The sequence below is a fragment of the Bufo bufo genome, chromosome 2 (genome assembly GCF_905171765.1).
Source record: "Bufo bufo chromosome 2, aBufBuf1.1, whole genome shotgun sequence".
Taxonomy (NCBI): Eukaryota; Metazoa; Chordata; class Amphibia; order Anura; family Bufonidae; genus Bufo; species Bufo bufo.
This window is the reverse complement of record NC_053390.1, coordinates 547,524,343-547,541,805: the sequence shown is the minus strand read 5'-3', so window position 1 is coordinate 547,541,805 and position 17,463 is coordinate 547,524,343. Positions and strand designations below refer to the sequence as shown.

Sequence of the window (17,463 nt, the reverse complement as noted above, 5' to 3'; positions counted from 1 at the left end):
TAGCACAGCAAGGGTTAACAGCCAAATAAAACTCTATATGTATTACCCTTAGGCTACATGCACACGAACGTTGTTTGTTTCCATGTCTGTACCGTTTGTTTTGCAGATAGGATGTGGACCCATTTATGTCCGTTCCAAAAAAATAGAACATGTCCTATTCTTGTCCATTTTAGGCATTGTTACAATGGATCCGCAAAAAAAACAAACGGATGGCATACGTTTTTTTTTTGCGGATCTGCAATTTGGTGGACCCGCCAGAGTTATGAAGAGGCGCAGGCGGATCTTCTGCCAGTTGTAAATGTAAGACAGCTTCTGAGCTATCTTACATTTAGACCTTTTTCTGCACCTAAAACAGGCATAGAAAATGGTAAATGAGATGGGTCTGCCAGCCCGCTCACGCCACCCCCACAATTTTAGACCTGGCGTGAGCCGGGAGAAGTTGCAGATTGCAACATACCTAACCATTGTGTCGCAATCTGCGCCTGAAATACGCCTAATTTAGGCATATTTCAGATTAATAAATGACCCCACAGTTTGGTGATTTATATAGCACTGGCCAACAACTTCAGAGGTTCTTAGATAAAAAAAGAAATCCCCAAGAAGTGATCCAATTTTAGAAACTACACCACTCACAAAATTTACCAATGGATGTAGTGAGCATTTTGACCACACTGGAATTTTTACATAGATATGCCATTTCAGTGCCCAATATGTTGTGCCCAGAGTATTGCAGTGTAAAGAGTAAGCCCTCTTATTACTTTGCTATGCTTTCTGGTTTTATAAACACCCTACATGTGGCCCTAATCTTTTGCCTGGACATACCGTACCTTTAAATTATTAGGCAAGTTGTACTTGGCAATGAAATGGAAACTGCTGTTTGGGGATGCTGCAGGGCAGACGTGTAGCTAGGCTTTCCAGCACCTGGGGCAAGGGTTCAGCCCCAGCGTCCCCTGCTACCCCTTCCTCTGTTGCCGCTCAAATCTACATTAGTAATGAAGCGTTCAGCTGCACATTTTTTTACACTAAGCCACTCCTCTAACTCCGCTCAATGCCAGTCCCACTTACCTAATCGATCATAGGGTAAATGCTGGTACTAATACACCTTTCAATAAGGTTCTACATCTGCATCAAGGGTGTCGCTGGCGTGTCAGCGAAGTGGCATGCCTAAGGTGTTTGGCATTCGGGGGCACACTGTGCCCCCTCACAGTACTTATGCCCTCATTGTACAATCTTCACAGTAGTTATGCCCACTTTACAGTGGTAATGCCCTCTGTGCCCCCTTCATAGTAGTAATGCCCACTCTGTGCCCCACAAAAGTTCTGCCCCTTCACAGGAGTAATGCCTTCTGTGCCCATTCACAGTAGTAAATCCCTCTCTGTGCCCCCTTGATAGTAATAATGCCCACTGTGCCCCCTTCACAGTAGTAATGCCCACTCTGTGCCCCATAACAGTTATGCCCCTTCACAGGAGTAATGCCCTCTGTGCCCCCTTCACAGTAGTAATGCCCATTGTGCCCTCTTCATAGTAATAATGCCCACTGGGCCCCCTTCATAGTAGTAATGCCCTCTGTGCCCCTTCATAGTAATAATGCCCATTGTGCTCCCTTTGTAGTAGTAATGCCCACTGTGCCCCCCTTGTAGTAGTAATGCCCACTGTGTCCACTTTGTAGTAGTAATGCCCATTGTGCCCCCTTCATAGTAGTAATGCCCATTGTGCCCTCTTTGCAGTAGTAATGCCCTCTGTACTACCTTCACAGAAGTAGTGCCCATTGTGCCCCTTAATAGTGGTAATGGCCTCTGTGCCCCCTTCACAGTAGTAATGCCCTCTGTGCCCCCTTCACAGTAGTAATGCCCTCTGTGCCCCCTTCACAGTAGTAGTGCCCATTGTGCCCCCTTCACAGTAGTAATGCCCTCTGTATTAATAAAACAAACAAAAAAAAAACAGTAACTACTCACCTTGTCCAGTCGCTCTGCAGCAGTGTGTAGGGGTAGCACAGGCAGATTCCTGGGCCGGCAGCGTGATCTGTGCCTGGAGGCTGAATGGTGGAGCAGAGAGCAGAAGGCTCCCTGCTTCACCATACAGTGCGCCGGCCTGAAGGAGAGCGACAGGACTGCAGCTCCCTGGCGCTCCAACAATGAGCCCTTCAATCTGTATTGATGGAAGCGCTCATTGCTTCTGGCAGCCCTCTGAAAGCGGTAGTAGTTATGCCCACCTTGTGGCCCCTTCACAGTAGTTATGCCCACCTTTGTGCCCTTTCACTGTAGTTATGCCCACCTTTGAGCCCCTTTATGGTAGTTATGCCCACCTTGGGATCTCTTCACAGCAGATATGTTCTCCTTGTGCCCCCCTTCTGCCCTCTCCAGCTCCATTAAAAAAATACAAAAGACAAACACTATTTTACCTATTTCCTGCTTTCCCCAGCAGAAGCAGACAGCAAGGGAGCTAGCATAGATTTAGATAAGTGTAAAGTCCGCCTAAGTTCTCTAGAGGCGCCTCCACATAACTTAAGCAGATGAACTGCCAGTGCAGGAGGGATGAAGACCTGCGTCTAAATCACTGTTCTTCATAAATGTCCCCCTAATATGTTTATTTTTCTCTCGACTGAGCTGTGTGGGGGCTTATTTTTTGTGAAATAGGTTGCGATTATAATCAGTTCTATTTTGGGGTCACCTTGTCAGGCAAGGTGACCAAAAAATGGCTGTTCTGGCACAGTAACATAGTACATAAGTACATAAGGCCGAAAAAAGACATTTGACCATCCAGTTCAGCCTGTCATCCTGCAAGTTGATCCAGAGGAAGGCAAAAAAAACCTGTGAGGTAGAAGCCAATTTTCCTCACTTTAGGGGAATAAAAAATTCCTCCTCGACTCCAATCAGGCAATCAGAATAACTCCCTGGATCAACGACCCCTCTCTAGTAGCTATATCCTGTAATATTATTACACTCCAGAAATACATCCAGGCCCCTCTTGAATTCCTTTATTGTACTCACCATCACCACCTCCTCAGGCAGAAAGTTCCATAGTCTCACTGCTCTTACCGTAAAGAATCCTTTTCTATGTTTGTGTACAAACCTTCTTTCCTCCAAACGCAGAGGATGTCCCCTCGTCACAGTCACAGTCCTGGGGATAAGTAGATGATGGGATAGATCTCTGTACTGACCCCTGATATATTTATACATAGTAATTAGATCTCCCCTCAGTCGTCTTTTTTCTAACGTGAATAACCCTAATTTTGATAATCTTTCAGGCTACTGTAGTTGCCCCATTCCAGTTATTACTTTAGTTGCCCTCCTCTGGACCCTCTCCAGCTTTGCTATGTCTGCCTTGTTCACTGGAGCCCAGAACTGTACACAGTACTCCATGTGTGGTCTGACTAATGATTTGTAAAGTAGTAGGAATATGTTCTCATCACGGGCATCTATGCCCCTTTTGATGCAACCCATTATCTTATTGGCCTTGGCAGCAGCTGCCTGACACTGTTTTTTGCAGCTTAGTTTGCTGTTTATTAAAATTCCTAGATCCTTTTCCATGTCAGTGTTACCGAGTGTTTTACCATTTAGTATGTACGGGTGACTTGCATTATTCCTTCCCATGTGCATAACTTTACATTTGTCAGTGTTAAACCTCATCTGCCACTTATCTGCCCAAGCCTGCAATCTATCCAGATCCCTCTGTAGTAGTATACTGTCCTCTTCAGTGTAAATTACTTTACACAGTTTAGTGTCATCTGCAAAAATTGATATTTTACTGTGCAAGCCTTCTACAAGATCTTTAATAAATATATTGAAGAGAATAGGGCCCAATACTGACCCCTGAGGTATTCCACTAGTGACAGTGACCCAATCTGAGTGTGTACCATTAATAACCACCCTTTGTTTTCTATTACTGAGCCAGTTACTTACCCACATACAGACAGTTCCTCCCGTCCAAGCATTCTCATTTTATATACTAACATTTTATGCAGTACAGTGTCAAATGCTTTGGAGAAGTCCAGATATACGACATCCATTGATTCTCTGCTGTCAAGTCTAGAACTTACCTCCTCATGGAAACGGATTAAATTAGTTTGACATGACCGATCCATCAGGAAGCCATGCTGATATGGCGTTATTTGCTTATTTTCATTGAGGTACTCCAAGATAGCATCTTTTAGAAACCTTCAAACAGTTTACCCACGACAGATGTTAAACTTACCGGCCTATAGTTTCCGGGCTCTGTATTTGGACCCTTTTTAAATATTGGCACATCATTTGCTATGCGCCAATCCTGTGGAACACTCCCTGTCAGTATAGAGTCCTTAAATATCAGAAATAAGGGTCTGGCTATGACATTACTTAATTCTCTTAGGATATGGGGGTGTATGCCATCTGGTCCTGGCAATTTGTCTATTTTAATCTTTTTAAGACGCCGCTGTACTTCTTCCTGGGTCAGACAGGGCACTTTTAATGGCGAATTTACTTTTACATTCTGCATTTCATCTGACAGTTTATTTTCCTCAGTGAATACAGTGGAGAAAAAAAATATTTAATAGCTTTGCTTTCTCCTCATCGCTCTCTGCAACTCCCCCCTCATTACTATGTAGAGGGCCGACACCTTCAGATTTATACTTTTTAACAATTATATAATTGAAGAACATTTTAGGGTTAGTTTTACTCTCTTTGGCAATTAATCTCTCGGTCTCTAGTTTGGCCGCTTTTATTTGTTTTTTACATGTTCTATTTTTTTTCCTTATAGTTTTTCAGTGCTTCCTTGCTACCCTCCTGTTTTATTGATTTAAATGCTTTCTTTTTGTCATTTATTGCTTTCTTTACAGTTCTATTTATCCACATAGTTCCAATCTATGCAGATCCCTCTGTAGTAGTATACTGTCCTCTTCAGTGTTAATTACTTTACACAGTTTACTGTCATCTGCGAAAATTGATATTTTACTATGCAAGCCTTCTACAAGATCATTAATAAATATATTGAAGAGAATAGGGCCCAATACTGACCCCTGAGGTACCCCACTAGTGACCCCAATCTGAGTATGCACCGTTAATAACCACCCTCTGTTTTCTATCATTGAGCCAGTTACTTACCCACTTACAGACGTTTTCTCCCAGTCCGAGCATTCTCATTTTATATACTAACCCTTTATGTGGTACAGTGTCAAATGCTTTGGAGAAGTCCAGATACACGACATCCACTGATTTGCCCTGTCAAGTCTAGAACTTACCTCCTCATAGAAACTGATTAAATTAGTTTGACATGACCGATCCCTCACAAAGCCATGCTGATATGGCGTTATTTGCTTATTTCCGTTGAGATAGCATCTCTCAGAAAACCTTCAAACAGTTTACCCACAACAGATGTTAAACTTACCAGCCTATAGTTTCCAGGCTCTGTCTTTGGACCCCTTTTGAATATTGGCACCACATTTGCCACGCGCCAATCCTGTGGGACATTCCCTGTCAGTATAGAATCTGCAAATATCAGAAATAAGGGTTTGGCTATGACATTACTTAATTCCCCTAGGATACGGGGGTGTATGCCATCCGGTCCTGGCGATTTGTCTATTTTAATCTTTTTAAGTCGCTGTTGTACTTTTTCCTGGGTCAGACAGGACACTTTTAATGGGGAATTTATTCCAAAATTCAGCATTTCATCTGACAGTTTATTTTCCTCAGTGAATACATTGGAGAAAAAAATATTTAACAGCTTTGCTTTCTCCTCGTCGCTCTCTGCAACTCCCCTCTCATTACTCTTTAAAGGGCCGACACCTTCAGATTTATACTTTTTAACAATTATATAATTGAAGAACATTTTAGGGTTAGTTTTACTCTCTTTGGCAATTAATCTCTCGGTCTCTAGTTTGGCCGCTTTTATTTGTTTTTTACATGTTCTATTTTTTTCCTTATAGTTTTTCAGTGCTTCCGTGCTACCCTCCTGTTTTAGTGTTTTATATGCTTTCTTTTTGTCATTTATTGCTTTCTTTACAGTTCTGTTTATCCACATTGGTTTCTTTTTGTTCCTTAACCTTTTATTCCCATACGGTATGTACCTCTCACAATGAGCTTTTAGGATGCTTTTAAAGATATCCCATTTTGTGGCTGTATTTTTATTTGTGAGGACTTTATTCCATTTAGTTAGGCCTATGGCCTCTCTTAGTTGGCTAAATTTAGCTTTTTTGAAGTTTGGTATTTTTGTTCCTCCCTGTAGAAACTCTCTTTTGAATGATAATTGGAAGGTTATTACTTTTTGGTCACTATTTCCCAGGTGTCCCCCAACCTGCACGTCTGTTGTTCTGTCAGGCCTATTGGTTAATACTAAGTCCAGTATGGCCGTCCCTCTAGTCGGGTCCTGAACCAGTTGGGAGAGGTAATTGTCTTTGGTTATTGCCAAGAACCCGTTTCCTTTATGAGATATACAAGTTTCAGTTTCCCAGTCTATATCTTGGTAGTTGAAGTCCCCCATAATAACCACCTCATTATGATTTGCCGCCTTGTCTATCTCATTTAGTAGTAGATTTTCTGTGGACTCTGGTATATTAGGTGGTTTATAGTAAACTCCTATTAGGGCTCTTTCACACTTGCGTTGTTGGGTTCCGGCATAGAGTTCCGTCGTCGGGGCTCTATGCCGGAAGAATCCTGATCAGGATTATCCCCATGCATTCTGAATGGAGATACAGTGGGGGAAATAATTATTTGACCCCTCACTGATTTTGTAAGTTTGTCCAATGACAAAGAAATGAAAAGTCTCAGAACAGTATCATTTCAATGGTAGGTTTATTGTAACAGTGGCAGATAGCACATCAAAAGGAAAATCGAAAAAATAACTTTAAATAAAAGATAGCAACTGATTTGCATTTCATTGAGTGAAATAAGTATTTGAACCCCTACCAACCATTAAGAGTTCTGGCTCCCACAGAGTGGTTAGACACTTCTACTCAATTAGTCACCCTCATTAAGGACACCTGTCTTAACTAGTCACCTGTATAAAAGACACCTGTCCACAGAATCAATCAATCAAGCAGACTCCAAACTCTCCAACATGGGAAAGACCAAAGAGCTGTCCAAGGATGTCAGAGACAAAATTGTAGACCTGCACAAGGCTGGAATGGGCTACAAAACCATTAGCAAGAAGCTGGGAGAGAAGGTGACAACTGTTGGTGCGATTGTTCGAAAATGGAAGGAGCACAAAATGACCATCAATCGACCTCGCTCTGGGGCTCCACGCAAGATCTCACCTCGTGGGGTGTCAATGGTTCTGAGAAAGGTGAAAAAGCATCCTAGAACTACACGGGAGGAGTTAGTTAATGACCTCAAATTAGCAGGGACCACAGTCACCAAGAAAACCATTGGAAACACATTACACCGCAATGGATTAAAATCCTGCAGGGCTCGCAAGGTCCCCCTGCTCAGGAAGGCACATGTGCAGGCCCGTCTGAAGTTTGCCAATGAACACCTGAATGATTCAGAGAGTGACTGGGAGAAGGTGCTGTGGTCTGATGAGACCAAAATAGAGCTCTTTGGCATTAACTCAACTCGCTGTGTTTGGAGGAAGAAAAATGCTGCCTATGACCCCCAAAACACCGTCCCCACCGTCAAGCATGGGGGTGGAAACATTTTGCTTTGGGGGTGTTTTTCTGCTAAGGGCACAGGACAACTTATTCGCATAAACGGGAAAATGGACGGAGCCATGTATCGTGAAATCCAGAGCGACAACCTCCTTCCCTCTGCCAGGAAACTGAAAATGGGTCGTGGATGGGTGTTCCAGCACGACAATGACCCAAAACATACAGCAAAGGCAACAAAGGAGTGGCTCAAGAAGAAGCACATTAAGGTCATGGAGTGGCCTAGTCAGTCTCCGGACCTTAATCCAATCGAAAACCTATGGAGGGAGCTCAAGCTCAGAGTTGCACAGAGACAGCCTCGAAACCTTAGGGATTTAGAGATGATCTGCAAAGAGGAGTGGACCAACATTCCTCCTAAAATGTGCGCAAACTTGGTCATCAATTACAAGAAACGTTTGACCTCTGTGCTTGCAAACAAGGGTTTTTCCACCAAGTATTAAGTCTTTTTTTGTTAGAGGGTTCAAATACTTATTTCACTCAATGAAATGCAAATCAGTTGCTATCTTTTATTTAAAGTTATTTTTTCGATTTTCCTTTTGATGTGCTATCTGCCACTGTTACAATAAACCTACCATTGAAATGATACTGTTCTGAGACTTTTCATTTCTTTGTCATTGGACAAACTTACAAAATCAGTGAGGGGTCAAATAATTATTTCCCCCACTGTAAATCCGTTCAGGATGCATCAGGATGCCTTCAGTTCCGGAACGGAACGTTTTTTGGCCGGAGAAAATACCGCAGCATGCTGCGCTTTTTTCTCCGGCCAAAAATCCTGAACACTTGCCGCAAGGCCGGATCCGGAATTAATGCCCATTGAAAGGCATTAATCCGGATCCGGCCTTAAGCTAAACGTCGTTTCGGCGCATTACCGGATCCGACGTTTAGCTTTTTCTGAATGGTTACCATGGCTTCCAGGACTCTAAAGTCCTGTTTGCCATGGTAAAGTGTAGTGGGGAGCAGTATACTTACCGTCCGTGCGGCTCCCGGGGCGCTTCAGAGTGATGTCAGGGCGCCCCACGCGCATGGATGACGTGATCCATGCGACACGTCATCCATGCACATGGGGCGCCCTGACGTCATTCTGGAGCGCCCCGGGAGCCGCACGGACTGTAAGTATACTGCTCCCCCGCTCCCCACTACTACTATGGCAGCCAGGACTTTAATAGCGTCCTGGGTGCCATAGTAACACTGAACGCATTTTGAAGACGGAACCGTCTTCAAATGCTTTCAGTTCACTTGCGTTGTTACGGATCCGGCGGGCGCCTCCGGCAAATGGAGTGCTCGACGGATCCGGACAACGCAAGTGTGAAAGAGCCCTTAGTAATTTATTGTTCTTTTTAGCTCCATATATCTCTACCCACAGTGACTCCACATGTTCATGTCCCTCACTTATATCTTCACGGAGTGTGGGCTTTAGACAGGACTTTACATAAAGGCAGACCCCTCCCCCTCTCACAGTTTTTATTGTTTGTCTTATACGGCGTTGACCTGATGGGAGATATCATGTGATATTTTTTATAGAGCAGAACGTTATAATGTGGTGATACATAATATGTCTATATTTTATTTATTTTTGTATTTCAGCTTTGCACAGTAAAAGCATTCTTAATTTAAAAAAAAATCTGCATTTTCTGAAAGCCATATTTTTTAAAATTCTCTGGCAATGTTCTTGTGTGTGGGGGCTCATTTTTTGCAAGTTCATTTTAGCGATGATCTGCAAGATTATCTGCACTTCTAATATAAGCTTAAGCTGCTACAGAGGACACAGAAACAGCTATATACTAACTGCCCCCAATAGATTACACAAACTTTGAACTCAATTGTACATTTAGAAAGTCTCTTCCATTTGTTGCTAGCAGAATGCTCATGGGACAAGACTTTGAGCTCATTCAGACAAGTCATGAATGTGCACTCTTTTTGTTCAATTTTATCACTAGACTGTATGGAATGGGTCGGTCTTAAAAGCAAGCAGCACACGGACACCATCCATTTGCGATCTGTTTAAAAAATCATCCATTTGTTTGCAGTGGAAACACAGACACAAACACAAGTTCATTTCCTTATCTGAAAGAGCTCTTAATGTTTATGTCAGAGAAATGGGAGAGGTGCCTTCTGCAGCCAGTTGTCTTACAGCCAGACACAGGATTGTGAAAAGGGAGTAGATGACTGATCTCCATGGACTGGGGTTAAAGTATTATGGAGCTATCTAGGAGTGATTGTCCTAATTGTCTCACTATTTGCTGATATAATTGTACGTATTTAATTCTTTTTATTCAGTGCTAGCAAATTTGGTGCTGTTGGATTTCATGAGAGTATGACTCTAGAGCTTGCTAGTCTTGGAAAAGAGGGCATAAAGACAACTTGCTTATGTCCAGTGTTCGTAAATACTGGATTTGTCCATGACCCAAGCACTCGGTAAGAAAATTATTTTTTATCTTTATACATTATTCTACTAACATGTATACACTTTAGCATACTTTTACAGAAAGAGGTGTCATTTTAGACAAGTTACCTAGACTACTTTATTGGCAACATATTTATGACTGCAAGTTCTATTTGGAAAATTTGTCACAACATACTTCACTCTGGGACCACCAAACAGAAAATACACCTAATAAGCAATAGTAATATAGATACATCTTTATTGATATAATTGACACATAAAATGATTAAGAATTTACATAAAATGTATCATACAGCCGTCCAGGAGTACACAAGCTGGTGTCACAAAACTGAGTGGCAGAGTAGTAAGACAGTTCAGAACTGCATAAAGCACAGTGGCAAATGGTAGCAATACCGACCCAGTATGGAGCACCCTTGAGTAACTCCATTTCGCCCAGAGGCTTCTTCTGGGGGTTAGTACAATGAACATATATACTGTACACACCTTTTTAAATACATATGCCCCAATCAGTTCCCTAGGTATCAGCTGCAAAGAATAGTGATGGTTCATCTCAAAGGGAGGGACAAACAGGAACCATGATATTTGTTCATAACGGCGCCAAAGCAGGTACCAGGAAAGTGCTGAGAGGGAGACTTTTTTCCAAGATGACAATGCGCAATGGCCCAATAAATAATTGTACACAGGGTTGTATCACATGGAGTATGTAGACGCGCAATGCGCTCCCACACTCGGTACAAGTTGTGGATCGCAAGCATGGAACGTCACATCTTTGTTGCATGCGCCATATGAGTCAGAAGTGGAAGTGAAGAAAACCAGTGCATTCCAAAGTATTAGAACGCATACTTATACTGAAGCATACCGAATAGAATGAAAAAAGATCAGGTTATCAAATAATGCCGAGTGCAATCATCTTCGTGACGAAAGTGCAACATCTTCCTTTCGGCGCTGTTTGTCCCTCCCTTTGAGGCGAGCGATCACTACTCATTACAGCTGATACCTAGGGTTGTGATTGGTGCATATGTATTTAAAAAGTTGTGTACAGTATATACAGTTGCAAGAAAAAGTATGTGAACCCTTTGGAATGTTATGGATTTATGCACAAATTGGTCATAAAATGGGATCTGATCTTCATCTAAGTCCCAACAATAGACAATCACAGTCTGCTTAAACTAATAACACACAAAGAATTAAATGTTACCATGTTTTTATTGAACACACCATGTAAACATTCACAGTGCAGGTGGAAAAAGTATGTGAACCCTTGGATTTAATAACTGGTTGAACCTCCTTTGACAGCAATAACTTCAACCAAACGTTTCCTGTAGTTGCAGATCAGACGTGCACAACGGTCAGGAGTAATTCTTGACCATTCCTCTTTACAGAACTGTTTCAGTTCAGCAATATTCTTGGGATGTCTGGTGTGAATCGCCTTCTTGAGGTCATGCCGCAGCATCTCAATCGGGTTGAGGTCAGGACTCTGACTGGGCCACTCCAGAAGGCGTATTTTCTTCTGTTAAAGCCATTCTGTTGTTGATTTACTTCTATGCTTTGGGTCGTTGTCCTGTTGCAACACCCATCTTCTGTTGAGCTTCAGCTGGTGGACAGATGGCCTTAAGTTCTCCTGCAAAATGTTTTGATAAACTTGGGAATTTATTTTTCCTTCGATGATAGCAATCCGTCCAGGCCCTGACGCAGCAAAGCAGCCCCAAACCATGATGCCCCCACCACCATACTTCACAGTTGGGATGAGGTTTTGATGTTGGTGTGCTGTGCCTCTTTTTCTCCACACATAGTGTTGTGTGTTTCTTCCAAACAACTCAACTTTGGTTTCATCTGTCCACAGAATATTTTGCCAGTACTGCTGTGGAACATCCAGGTGCTCTTGTGCAAACTGTAAATGTGCAGCAATGTTTTTTTTGGACAGCAGTGGCTTCCTCTGTGGTATCCTCCCATAAAATCCATCCTTGTTTAGTGTTTTACATATCGTAGATTCGCTAACAGGGATGTTAGCATATGCCAGAGACTTTTGTAAGTCTTTAGCTGACACTCTAGGATTCTTTTTCACCTCATTGAGCAGTCTGCGCTGTGCTCTTGCAGTCATCTTTACAGGATGGCCTCTCCTAGGGAGAGTAGCAGCAGTGCTGAACTTTCTCCATTTATAGACAATTTGTCTTACCGTGGACTGATGAACAGCAAGGCTTTTGGAGATACTTGTATAACCCTTTCCAGCTTTATGCAAGTCAACGATTCTTAATCGTAGGTCTTCTGAGGGCTCTTTTGTGCAAAGCTGTCATGGTCTTACCTTCTTGCTGTTCTCCTTCGTTTGACATGTGCTGGCGGCCATCTTGGTTTCTGGGTTTCTTGTAGCCTTCCACCCTGCGGCTCCTCCTTCCCTCTGGGAGGAGCTGGATGCCTAGCTCATATATATAGGAGGTCTGTGGCTTCAGTTCCTTGCTTGGTCCTCCTGTGTTCACATGCTTCTAAGACTGCTGCTGCTTCTGGTTCCTGATCCTGGCTTTGTCTGACTACCCTGCTGGTTCCTGATCCTGGCTTCGTCTGACTACCCTGCTGGTTCCTGATCCTGGCTTCGTCTGACCACCCTTCTGGTTCCTGATCTCTGGCCTCTCAAAGACTCTGCTTCGGTTTCACCATTCGTTTGGACTTTTGCTTTACAGCTTTATTTTCAATAAAGCCTTCTTATTTTCACTTATCTCTTGTTGTACGTCTGGTTCATGGTTCCGTGACATTAGGACCAAGCCATGAGTTCTGACGGTACAGGGCCATCCTCGCTACCCATGCTGGTTGCCAGACTTGATCAGCAGGATCACCTGTTGGGTCGGTTCGCTGTGGCGTTGCAAACCCTGCTTGAACGCACGGCTCATTTCGCTCCCGTTGCCGATGGGTCGGTTGTCGCTCCTACTGCAGCACCGGTTGTTGCGCCAGAGTCTACCCCGACACCTGTTGTTGCGCCTGCGGTGTTTCGGGGTATGACCGGTTCTGCCCCTCTTCCACAGCGCTTTGGGGGAGAGCCAACTCAGTGCCGAGGTTTCCTTAACCAGGTGGGCATTTATTTCGAGTTGCTGCCACATGCCTTTCCTACTGAGAGATCAAAGGTGGGCTTCTTGATCTCGCTGCTCTCGGACAAGGCCTTGGCCTGGGCCAGCCCTTTATGGGAGAACAACAATCCGGTGGTTGCCGAGTTTTCCGGTTTTGTTGCTTCTCTTCGGAAGGTATTCGATGTGCCGGCTCGTGCTGCCTCTGCCGCGAAGCTCCTTATGTCCATCAGACAGGGTTCACGATCCGTAGCTGAATACGCCATTGAGTTTCGTACCCTGGCAGCAGAGGTGGGCTGGAATAATGAGGCTCTGGTCGCTGCTTTCTCTCATGGTCTCTCGGATGCCTTGAGGGATGAGGTTGCAGCTAAGGACCTACCAGTGGAGCTCGAGTCTCTTATTTCTTTCCTGATTTTGATTGACACCAGACTCAGGGAGAGACCTTCCTTTAAGGAGAGCCTGCGGAGGTCTTCTAACAGATTGGCGCCTACGTTTGCTGTCCCACCCGTGCCTCCCTCTCCTCCCACGCCTCCTGGGGATGACTTGTCTGGGGGTGAACCCATGCAGCTGGGGTTTGCTCGCCTGTCCGAGGGGGAGAGGGTACTCCGGAGACGGGTGCGCGCGGTTGCCCTACCTCCGCACCGCCCATACGATTGTGCCATAGAGTTACAACCTGGTGCCGTTCCTCCTCGTGGCAAAGTCTATCCACTGTCGGTAGCGGAGAATGAGGCCATGGAGGAGTACGTGAGGGAGGCGCTTTCACGCGGACACATTCGCAAATCCTCGTCCCCGGCAGGGGCTGGATTTTTCTTTGTGAAAAAGAAGGGCGGTGAGTTGAGGCCTTGCATCGATTACAGGGGTCTCAATCGCATCACGATCAAGAACGCTTACCCGATACCCTTGATTTCCGAGCTGTTCGATCGCCTTAAAGGGGCCACGGTCTTTACCAAACTCGACCTGAGGGCGGCATATAACCTGGTAAGGATCAAGGCGGGCGATGAGTGGAAGACCGCGTTTAACACCAGGACCGGTCATTATGAATCCTTGGTTATGCCCTTTGGGTTGTGCAATGCGCCCGCAGTCTTTCAGGAATTCATCAACGATGTTTTCCGTGACCTGTTGCAGCAGTGTGTGGTGGTCTATTTGGATGACATCTTGGTATATTCTGAATCCATGGAGGCCCACATTCTGGATGTCAGACGAGTGTTGCAACGGTTACGAGAGAACAAGCTGTTCGGTAAGCTTGAGAAATGCGAATTTCACCGATCCCAGGTAACCTTCTTAGGTTACATCATTTCCACTGAGGGGTTCTCCATGGATCCTGAGAAGGTTTCGGCTGTCTTACAGTGGCCCCAGCCCAGTGGTCTTCGTTCCCTGCAGCGCTTTTTGGGCTTCGCCAATTATTATCGGAAGTTCATCAGGGACTTTTCCATGCTGGCCAAGCCTCTCACGGATCTGACCAGGAAGGGCAGTAATTCCCAGGTCTGGCCGCTCGAGGCCATCCGAGCTTTTGAGGCCCTAAAGTCCGCTTTTGTGTCGGCTCCGATTCTGTCGCATCCCAACCCTGGGTTGTCCTTTGTCCTCGAGGTGGACGCGTCTGAGACGGGAGTAGGCGCCCTTCTGTCTCAGCGTAGAACACCAGAGGGTCCTCTGCTTCCTTGTGGGTTTTACTCCCGGAAACTGTCTTCCGCGGAGTGCAACTATCAGATTGGTGACAGGGAGTTATTGGCCATCGTGCAGGCCCTTAAAGAATGGAGGCACTTGCTCGAGGGTTCGGTGGTTCCGGTTCTCATCCTGACGGACCATAAGAATCTGACCTACCTTTCTGAGGCCAAGAGATTGACACCACGTCAGGCCAGATGGGCTCTGTTCTTGTCACGTTTTAATTACGTGGTCTCCTACCTACCCGGTTCCAAGAACATCAGGGCGGATGCCCTATCACGGCAGTACTCCGAGCTGTCCAGGGAGGAGTCGATTCCGACTTCGGTCATACCTCCGAATCAGATCCTGGCCGCCATTCGCACCAGCCTGACCTCTCCCCTGGGTGAGCAGATTTTGGCGGCTCAATCTGGTGCTCCCTCTGGGAGACCCAACGGCAGATGTTTTGTGCCTGAGGAGTTGCGCACTCGGTTGTTGCGAACCTACCATAACTCCAAGACCGCGGGGCATCCTGGAAAGAATCAGCTGTCCTGGGCTGTTTCACATCTGTTTTGGTGGCCTTCCCTACGTTCCGACATCGCCGCATATGTAGCGGCATGCTCCGTTTGTGCCCAGAGTAAGTCCCCTCGGCACCTTCCGTTGGGCCTTCTGCAACCCATAGCCACCGGGGAGCGCCCATGGTCACACCTGAGGATGGATTTCATTGTGGACCTCCCTGCATCCCGAGGCCATACGGTCATTCTCATGATTGTGGATCGGTTTTCCAAAATGTGCCACTGTGTTCCTCTCAAGAAGTTACCCTCTGCACAAGAGTTGGCCACGATTTTTGCCAGGGAGGTCTTCCGGTTGCACGGTTTGCCCAAGGAGATTGTGTCGGATCGGGGGAGTCAGTTTGTGTCCAGGTTCTGGCGCGCCTTTTGCTCCCAGTTGGGGATTCATCTCTCCTTCTCCTCGGCCTACCACCCTCAGTCCAATGGGGCCGCAGAACGATCCAATCAGGCCTTGGAGCAATTCCTTCGTTGCTATGTCTCCGATCACCAAGACAATTGGGTTGACCTTCTGCCTTGGGCTGAGTTTGCCAGGAACACGGCGGTGAACTCTTCCTCTGGGACGTCTCCCTTCATGGCCAATTATGGGTTCCAACCTGCCGTGTTACCGGAGGTATTCTCTCCCCAGGATATTCCGGCTGTGGAGGATCACCTTTCCGTCCTACGTGCTTCTTAGGTACAGATCCAGAAGTCCCTTGAGGCCTCTGCGCAGCGCCAGAGACTCCAGGCTGATCGCAGACGAGCGCCTGCTCCTTCCTACCAGGTCGGAGATCGTGTATGGTTGTCCACCCGCAACCTCAACCTTCGAGTGCCCACTCCCAAGCTGGTGCCTCGCTTTGTTGGTCCCTTCCGAGTGCTTCGCAGGGTAAACCCGGTAGCCTATGCCCTTGCGCTTCCTCCTGGCATGCGGATCTCTAACGTGTTTCATGTCTCCCTGTTGAAGCCACTGGTGTGTAATCGTTTCACTTCCTCGGTTCCTCGGCCTCGTCCGGTCCGAGTGGGCAATCATGAGGAGTATGAGGTGAGCAATATCCTGGACTCACGCCTGGTCCGCGGTCGGGTGCAGTTTTTGGTCCATTGGCGTGGTTATGGTCCAGAGGAGCGTTCCTGGGTTTCCTCCGCAGATGTCCATGCTCCTGCCTTGCTCCGAGCCTTCCACGCACGCTTCCCTCAGAAACCGTTTTTTGCTCCGCGGAGGAGGGGCCCTTGAGGGGGAGGTACTGTCATGGTCTTACCTTCTTGCTGTTCTCCTTCGTTTGACATGTGCTGGCGGCCATCTTGGTTTCTGGGTTTCTTGTAGCCTTCCACCCTGCGGCTCCTCCTTCCCTCTGGGAGGAGCTGGATGCCTAGCTCATATATATAGGAGGTCTGTGGCTTCAGTTCCTTGCTTGGTCCTCCTGTGTTCACATGCTTCTAAGACTGCTGCTGCTTCTGGTTCCTGATCCTGGCTTCGTCTAACTACCCTGCTGGTTCCTGATCCTGGCTTCGTCTGACTACCCTGCTGGTTCCTGATCCTGGCTTCGTCTGACCACCCTTCTGGTTCCTGATCTCTGGCCTCTCAAAGACTCTGCTTCGGTTTCACCATTCGTTTGGACTTTTGCTTTACAGCTTTATTTTCAATAAAGCCTTCTTATTTTCACTTATCTCTTGTTGTACGTCTGGTTCATGGTTTCGTGACAAAAGCATCATTCACATCAGGCAATGCTTCTTGTGAAAAGCAAACCCAGAACTGGTGTGTGTTTTTTATAGGGCAGGGCAGCTGTAACCAACACTTCCAATCTCATCTCATTGATTGGACTCCAGTTGTCCGACACCTCACTCCAATTAGCTCTTGGAGATGTCATTAGTCTAGGGGTTCACATACTTTTTCCACCTGCACTGTGAATGTTTACATGGTGTGTTCAATAAAAACATGGTAACATTTAATTCTTTGTGTGTTATTAGTTTAAGCAGACTGTGATTGTCTATTGTTGTGACTTAGATGAAGATCAGATCACATTTTATGACCAATTTGTGCAGAAATCCATATCATTCCAAAGGGTTCACATACTTTTTCTTGCAACTGTATGTTCATTGTACTAACCCCCAGAAGAAGCCTCTGGGCGAAACGGCTACATTTTATGTAAATTCTTAATCATGTTACGTGTCAATTATTTTAATAAAGATGTATCTATATTACAATAGTTT

The 17,463-nt window shown here is 45.6% G+C and overlaps 1 protein-coding gene across 1 annotated transcript in view; it reads left to right on the top strand.

Moving 5' to 3' along the window:
• Positions 1–17,463, top strand: part of LOC120989758 (17-beta-hydroxysteroid dehydrogenase 13-like) — a 174,799-nt gene that overhangs the window by 154,041 nt on the left and 3,295 nt on the right. Inside the window, exon 5 of the mRNA XM_040418054.1 lies at positions 9,890–10,027. Within this exon, the coding sequence (XP_040273988.1) occupies positions 9,890–10,027 (138 nt within the window). The remainder of the gene's footprint in view (positions 1–9,889; positions 10,028–17,463) is intronic.